Raw genomic sequence first — 8905 nt, 5'->3', positions numbered from 1 at the left:
TACACACCGTACACACCCAGCTCTGCCCTGTACACACCGTACACACACAGCTCTGCCCTGTACACACCGTACACACACAGCTCTGCCCTGTACACACCGTACACACACAGCTCTGCCCTGTACACACCGTACACACACAGCTCTGCCCTGTACACACCGTACACACACAGCTCTGCCCTGTACACACACAGCTCTGCCCTGTACACACACAGCTCTGCCCTGTACACACACAGCTCTGCCCTGTACATACCTTACACACACAGCTCTGCCCTGTACACACCTTACACACACAGCTCTGCCCTGTACACACACAGCTCTGCCCTGTACACACCGTACACACACAGCTCTGCTCTGCACACACCGTACACACACAGCTCTGCTCTGCACACACCGTACACACACAGCTCTGCTCTGCACACACCGTACACACACAGCTCTGCTCTGCACACACCGTACACACACAGCTCTGCCCTGTACACACCGTACACACACAGCTCTGCCCTGTACACACCGTACACACACAGCTCTGCCCTGTACACACCGTACACACACAGCTCTGCCCTGTACACACCGTACACACACAGCTCTGCCCTGTACACACCATACACACACAGCTCTGCCCTGTACACACCGTACACACACAGCTCTGCCCTGTACACACCGTACACACACAGCTCTGCCCTGTACACACCGTACACACACAGCTCTGCCCTGTACACACCGTACACACACAGCTCTGCCCTGTACACACCGTACACACAGCTCTGCTCTGCACACACCGTACACACACAGCTCTGCTCTGCACACACCGTACACACACAGCTCTGCCCTGTACACACCGTACACACACAGCTCTGCTCACACCGTACACACACAGCTCTGCTCTGCACACACCGTACACACACAGCTCTGCACACACCGTACACACACAGCTCTGCCCTGTACACACCGTACACACAGCTCTGCCCTGTACACACCGTACACACACAGCTCTGCCCTGTACACACCGTACACACACAGCTCTGCCCTGTACACACACACAGCTCTGCCCTGTACACACCGTACACACACAGCTCTGCCCTGTACACACACAGCTCTGCTCTGTACACACCGTACACACACAGCTCTGCCCTGTACACACACACAGCTCTGCCCTGTACACACCGTACACACACAGCTCTGCTCTGTACACACCGTACACACCCAGCTCTGCCCTGTACACACACAGCTCTGCTCTGTACACACCGTATACACACACAGCTCTGCCCTGTACACACCGTACACACACAGCTCTGCCCTGTACACACCGTACACACACAGCTCTGCCCTGTACACACCGTACACACACAGCTCTGCCCTGTACACACCGTACACACACAGCTCTGCCCTGTACACACCTTACACACACAGCTCTGCTCTGTACACACACAGCTCTGCCCTGTACACACCGTACACACACAGCTCTGCCCTGTACACACCGTACACACACAGCTCTGCCCTGTACACACCGTACACACACAGCTCTGCCCTGTACACACCGTACACACACAGCTCTGCCCTGTACACACCGTACACACACAGCTCTGCCCTGTACACACACAGCTCTGCCCTGTACACACCGTACACACACAGCTCTGCCCTGTACACACACAGCTCTGCTCTGTACACACCGTACACACCCAGCTCTGCCCTGTACACACACAGCTCTGCTCTGTACACACCGTACACACCCAGCTCTGCCCTGTACACACCGTACACACACAGCTCTGCCCTGTACACACCGTACACACACAGCTATGCCCTGTACACACCGTACACACACAGCTCTGCCCTGTACACACCGTACACACACAGCTCTGCCCTGTACACACCGTACACACACAGCTCTGCCCTGTACACACCGTACACACACAACTCATACAAAATGTAAAACCATCCTGATCCCGCACTGATCACATCCTGCACAACATGCTGCATAGGCCAAGGCAGCTGATCATGTGACCCCGTGACTCCTCCCATCCATGTGACTGATCACATGACTGTGACCTCTCCGCAGGTCCTGTGCGCAGTGATCAGTGATATATCCAGTCTATATGTAGCTCGGTGTGTATCGGCCTCAGCACAGTGCTTCGCATCAGTTCCTGTTCTCTACAGTCTCCAGGTAAGATTCAGATAGTTTAGATTTGCTCCTTTGTTTTTGATGGTGGATTGACTGTGTTATGTGATAAATATATATACAGTGGCTATAGAAAGTCTACACACCCTTTAAACTGCCTGGAGTTTGACATGTAAAATTATCATGCCAAGAAGAATCATTTCAGAACCTTTTCCATCTTTAATGTCACCTGAAATCTGTACAAATCCATTGAAAAGTAAAGAAAGATAAAGAACTAAAATAATGTGGTTGCATAAATCTGCACATCCTTAAACTAATACTTTGTTGAAGTGACTCACCCCCTGGGCCAGTGCTGTAGTGCGGCGCGCGGGGGATACCCGGAGCCGGATCCGATGGGGGTAGTAGTCTTCGTGTGGCGGTGACCCGGTCCGCGCCCAGGGTGGTCAAACTAAGTGGCAGTTATTGGTATGATGGTATTAGTGTCCGACTACGCCACCCGTTGAATGCGGTTATGAAACCGCCGCTGCAGGGCAGACCGCTGAGGCCGGTAGTATAGGTGTGCAGCAATGTTGATATAACCCCCAACGGGAGAGGTATGGCCTCAGGGCAGCGGATGTGGGTGATGTTGGGAGTGATGGTGTGGATGTCCCAGCACTAACGGTGCGACAAGGAAGCACGGAGACGCGAGGGTACAGTTCAGGGCCTTTACTGATGGTACAAGGCAAATTCCCCCGGGAGTACTGGCTAGTAGTTGGGGCCTGGTTAGTCTGTGAGTAAGCCGGAGTTCCCCTGGCCAGGTGGAGTTGTAGGCCTTCCCGTTAGTCTGTACCCTTCCTGGCTACCCTGCTTTCGGCGGTTACAAGTAGCCCACGTCCCTGGGTATACCGTGTGGTGCTCACCCGTATGGCTGGTGACCTGGGGCCTCCTGTTAGCCTCCGCTCCGGGATGGCGGTGCTGGTCCCTTCGTTGTGACTGAGCCTCCGGGCTTTTATGGCCAGAGGACCTGGAATCCCCTGCCGGATGGATTCTGCTGCTGGGTATATCTTAGTCCCCACAGCCTCGGACTCCTGTGTCCGGTTTTAGTACCTTCTCCCAGGGCGAGCTCTGCACAGCTCCAGCCCCTGGCGCTTCTCCTTGGCTCCTACAGAGCTCCTGATGTCTATCTGTCCCTGTTTCTGCGTGTCCAGACCAGACTCCGTCTCTGTCTGGACCTTCTCTCTCTAACCCTGCCTCAGCCCCAGTTTATGTAGGGGAAGTTCTTCCCCTCCCAGGACTGGGCAGGAGGTGTGGCATGCTTAGGATTCCTGCCCAGGAGACCTCCCACCTGCTCACAGACGTAATACTGCTATTACTGTGGAAACCAGACCCCTGGGGTGCCACATTCCCCCCTAGTGAAATTTAGTACTCCCGGACTAAACATAAACATAACAGGGTATAAACAATAACAATTAAATACATGAGATGGTCACGGCGTGTCCGTAACCGGGAAGCAATAAGGGTGTCCATTTCACCAAAGAACAGGGAGCCGTAACCAGGTAGGGGTCTGTCCTGCCCCGAGTCTTTAACAGTCTTTAGTCCATTCCTGGGTCACGCTCCAAACATATTTACAACAGAGTTCCGGTTACTCACTGTCCATAACCTGTCAGTCCATATAAAGAAATCTGTAACTGAAAAACATAATTAGCAACGGCTACAACAAAAGCAGGTAAACATAAAATAGTTAAAGCAACTAGCCAACTTAGATTCTCCAACGTACGGGCATCTGGCCTCTGGTAACCCTAGTGGACCTACGGAGCTCACTAACTGGTCCTGCACTACAGGGTGTAGGAGGTGTTATGGGCAGGCTGGGCAGCTTTCTGCGCACTCTTTGGCTCACTAGGGGCACGGCAGGCTCACTACTAGCAGAGGGTTGATCCTCCTGTACTGCTGGTGTGGACTCTTCTGCCTCTTGGGCCGCCTGCTCTTCCAGCTCTACTGGTTCCTCTGTAGGCACTTGCGGGGCTGGCTGGAGAAAGGTGAGGACGGGTACCACGACAGCACCGTTTACTTGTGTCCAAGACCGGGGGAAGTCTCCGAGTACAGTCCTGATCATTTCTTCCCTTTCCTCTGCGGGTCGAGGGTTTTCTTGATCTTCTTCTTCAGGGTTTTGCAGCTGCTCGGGACACTTCTTCAGGTGGTCTCTGGAGACAACGGCTGTGGTTTCTCCTCCATCCTTACTGATCACGCAAATCTTTGGGTTCTCATGGCTTGATGGCAGTACGGTGTACGGGTCCTTCTCCCACTGGTCGTCCAACTTGTGGAGCCGTCTTTTCCTCTTCAAGACCTGCTCTCCAGGTACCAGGGGAACAGCGGGAGCATACTGATTATAAGCCCTCTCTTGCCTTTCTCTAGCTTGAGACAGACTTCGCTCCACGCTCTCCTGCACTTTCCGATACTGCTGCTGCCGTCCTGTATCCCAGTCTGCCTCTGGCGAGGTGTCCTCGGGCGTCAGGACTCCCATATCCAGGTCGATAGGCAGCTTACCAGGCCTCGCTCTCATTAGGTAAGCCGGGGTACAGTTGGTAGAACCTACAGGGATGTGGTTGTATAGGTCCACCAGATCAGGCAGCTTCTCAGGCCACAGACTGCGTTCTTCCAGGGGCAATGTTTTCAGGAGGTCTATCACCACCTGGTTCATCTTCTCGCAGAGTCCATTAGTCTGTGGGTGATAGGGCGTTGTTCTTATCTTCGTGCTGCCATACAGGTTGCAGAACTCCTGGAAGACTTCCGCTTCGAAAGCTGGCCCTTGGTCTGTCAGCACTTGGTCCGGGTACCCGTGTGGACGGCAGAAGTGCTGCTGGAAGGCTCTAGCTGCTGTTTGAGCCGTTAAGTCCTTGACCGGGACCACCACCAGGAACCGGGAGTAATGATCTACGATTGTTAGGGCGTAGACATACCCAGATCTGCTTGGAGCCAGTTTCACATGGTCCAGGGCTACCAGTTCCAGTGGCTGTCGGGTGATGATGGGCTGCAAGGGAGTTTCTGGCTGGCACGGTCCTTCCTTCTTAGGTGGCACGGTCCACAGTCTCTGCACCACCTCTCGATGGCTCCTCTCATGCCTACCCAGTAGAACCGTTCACGCAATAAGAACTCCAGCTTCTTCCACCCGAAATGTCCTGCTCCGTTGTGGTACGCCTCCAGAATCATAGCCGCGTCTCGTCTGGGGACCACTACCTGCCAGGTCAACTCATGTGTTCGAGAGTTAACCATTCTCCGGCACAACTTCTCCCTGTAGAGGAACAGCCTACTTTTCTCCTTCCACAGTTGCTTAGTCTCCTCTGGGGCGTCTGGGTCCAGACTGGCATCGGCTTGGGTCAGCATTTCCTTCACCAGACGGACTGCAGGATCACTATCTTGCGTCTCCGCCCAGTTGTAGTGGGGCAAGGGATTGAACGTCGCGGAGCGTCTGTCCTTCACACGGTGGGAATACAGGGTAATCCCATGACGGTGGAACGCAGGGAGCTCAACTTCTTCCAGATCTTCTGGATCTTCCCCTACGTCTGGTAAGTTCGGCATTCTAGACAGGGCATCCGCGTTGGCATTTGAGCGTCCTGCCCGGTATTTGATGGTGAATTCAAAGTTGGACAGGCGAGCCATCCATCTCTGTTCCAGAGCACCGAGCCTTGCAGTGTCCGGGTGTGTCAACGGGTTGTTATCCGTGTACACGGTGAATTTGGAGGAGGCAAGGTAATGCTTGAAACGTTCGGTCACTGCCCACATTACTGCCAGGAACTCCAGCTTGAATGAGCTATAATTCTCAGGGTTCCTCTCGGTGGGTCGTAGCTTTCGGCTAGCGTAAGCGATTACTCGTTCTTTTCCTTGCTGGATCTGGGACAGCACGGCTCCTAGCCCGATGTTACTTGCGTCCGTGTGGAGGATAAAGGGCTGGCTGTAGTCTGGATATGCCAGGATTTCATCCCCCGTGAGGGCCATCTTCAGCTGGCAAAAGGACTCCTCTTCCAGCTTTTCCCACCTGAAGGGCGGCTTCTGGTTTTTGGCTTTCCGAGATTGACCTATCAGGAGGTCCTGCATAGGGGCTGCCATTTTGGTGAAACCGGGAATGAATCTTCGGTAGTAGCCTACCAACCCGAGGAACTGCCGCACTTCCTTGATGCTGGAGGGTCTTGGCCAGTCCTTAATCACGGTGATCTTATCAGGGTCAGGAGCCACTCCGTCAGCACTCACCACGTGTCCCAGGTATTGCACCTTTGGTTTCAGGAGGTGACACTTGGAAGGTTTCACCTTTAGGCCGTAGTTTGCCAGAGCTTCGAACACTTCTGCCAGGTGTTTCAGGTGGTCCTCGTAGGTCTTGGAATAGACGATGACATCGTACAGGTATAATAGGACCGTCTCGAAGTTCCGGTGTCCCAGAGAGCATTCCATCAACCGTTGGAAGGTTCCTGGTGCGTTGCAGAGCCCGAACGGCATACAGTTAAATTCGCTGAGACCCATCGGGGTGGTGAATGCGGTCTTCTCTCGGTCTGCCTCTGCTACAGGAACCTGCCAGTACCCGCTAGTGAGATCCAAAGTAGAGAAGAAGTTAGCAGATTTTAATGCAGCTAAGGACTCTTCTATCCTTGGTAACGGGTACGCATCTTTGTGTGTGATACGGTTGACCTTCCTGTAGTCTACACACATTCTCATAGTGTTGTCCTTCTTTTTCACTAAGACTAGTGGAGCTGCCCAGGGGCTACAGCTGTCCCTGATTACCCCAGCCTCCTTCATGTCTCTAAGCATCCCCTTGGCGTGTTGGTAGTGTGCAGGGGGTACGGGTCGGTATCTCTCCTTTATGGGAGGATGGTCTCCCGTGGGGATGTGGTGTTCTACCCCCTTTACTCGCCCGAAGTCTAACGGGTGTTTACTAAACACTCTCTCGTACTCTTGAACCACCCGATAGACTCCTTGTTTCTGGTGTGAGTGAGTGGAGTCAGTACCCAGATGTAGTTGCTGACACCAGTCCTCCACTGGTTTCTTAGAGCCGTTACCTTCCTCTGGTTGAGATGGAGGCAAGGGTTCCACGGCCTGTACAGAATTCTGGTTTATGGTGAACAATTTAGCTAGCGTGGCATACCGGGGCAGGTGTACTTCTCTCTCACTGATATTTATGATGCGAACGGGCACCCTCCCATGGCGTACATCGACCACCCCCCGTGCTGTCAAAATGGTGGGCCTACTGTCTGAGTAGACGGGTTCTACCATTGCTTGGTAGTCTCTACCTCTTAGACCAATAGCTGCCCGGCACCAAATCATCATCTCACTTTTTGGGGGCATGGCAATAGGGAACAGGTCACACATTCTCACGCTACCTATCTCACCACCAGATAGTTCCACCTGTTGCCGCTTCATCAGTGCCCGGATCTCTTTTTGGAGCACACGCTGCTGGCCGGAACTGGCGTTCTTGGCAACCTGCTGTAAAATGAGAATCACCTCTGCAAGACAATTTTCAATTACATTGGTTCCCAGGGTGATTCTAGGGTGACTCTCATGACGGTCTATGTCCACTATAATCAGTCCTTGTTCCGCCAGTTCGACTTTACCGATTTTAATGGTCACCTCCTTGAATCCCACCTGCGGCACGGGCTGACCATTGCTGGCGATGATACTCAGGTCGTCGTCTGGGTAGCGGGTTATGTCCGAATCATTCCAGTACTGCTTGAAGATCACGTACGGGATGGTGGTGACCTGTGACCCAGTGTCTAGTAGGGCACTCATAGGAATGCCATCCAGTACCACAGGCAAGATTGGACGTCCCCCTACGTATTTATCACGCCAGTTTGATGGGCCTGATGGTCTTATGCCTGGGGGTTGGCCCTCTACCCCAGGTTGTGCCCGTTTAAATGACAGTACCTTGCCACATGTCCGGGTTGATTGCAGCGGCGGCAAATAGGTCGTCCGTCCTCGTTGTATCGATCGCTGGGTCTTCCTCTGGCCGGTGGGGTCCTCCTTGGTCGGCGCCACGGGATGTCCTCCGGTCCGGATGCCAGCTCGATCTTCCCTGCAGTAGAAACCTGTAAAGACTGCACAGTTCGGGTTAGCGCGGCAACGCTTTTAGTTAGCTCTTGGACCTGATGGTGCAGGTCTGTAGCCGGGTCACTGTTTAAAGCCTGCGCATCAGCTCCCACAGGCCCTGCAGACAAGGGCGCCGTCTCCTGGTGATAAGTGATAGCAGGGCGCCTGTGGGTCACAGCGCCACCTGGTGCCGGTTCTCGGAGCAGCCGGATGGCTCTGTCCTTGAACTGTGCAAAGTCCAGGTCAGGGTCCTGTAAGGCCATTGCCCGCAACTGGGTCCGGTGGGCATTGCACAGTAGACCCTCAATGAATTGTTCAGTCAACAGCTTATCTTCATTTCCCACGCTGTCAGGGTCTGCCTGCTTAATGGCTCTCAGGGCCTCTTGTAGGTTTAGAGCATAGTCTCTTACTCTCATGTGCTCGTTGTTTGCACCCATAAAATCTTAGTTTTATTTCGGCTGAGGTGCGGGTGTCAAATGTGTCTTTCAGCCGGGTTAGTATGTCTCTGACAGTCCTCTTCCTCCCAGGTGGCCAGGACTTTACCTCCCTTTGGGCTGCCCCGATTAATTGGGCCACCAGGATGCTCACTTTTTGCGCCTCCGTGAGGGGATACACCTGGAAGAGGCTATCCAGCCTTTCTCTGAAGTCATTTAGGGTATGTGACTCCCCTGAGTACTGGGGTAGCCAGGCTGCCCCCGGGATATAGGGCATGGTGAAAGGCATGACCGCAGCAGCGGTGGC

General features: G+C 53.7%; 1 protein-coding gene across 2 annotated transcripts in view; it reads left to right on the top strand.

Annotated features, from left to right (window-relative positions):
• The first annotated feature begins 2023 nt into the window (after positions 1–2023).
• The window catches only part of LOC141273128 (uncharacterized), a 45721-nt gene continuing 38839 nt past the window's right edge, over positions 2024–8905 (top strand). For both annotated transcript variants that reach the window (XM_073684562.1, XM_073684563.1), the window contains exon 1: positions 2024–2161. In XM_073684562.1, coding sequence (XP_073540663.1) covers positions 2036–2161 — 126 coding nt within the window. In that variant the 5' untranslated portion in view covers positions 2024–2035. The remainder of the gene's footprint in view (positions 2162–8905) is intronic.

This window comes from Phyllobates terribilis, unplaced genomic scaffold, assembly GCF_046119375.1.
Source record: "Phyllobates terribilis strain yellow unplaced genomic scaffold, ASM4611937v1 Scaffold_5__5_contigs__length_657084704, whole genome shotgun sequence".
NCBI classification, from domain to species: domain Eukaryota; kingdom Metazoa; phylum Chordata; class Amphibia; order Anura; family Dendrobatidae; genus Phyllobates; species Phyllobates terribilis.
This window is presented reverse-complemented; position numbering and strand designations above follow the sequence as displayed.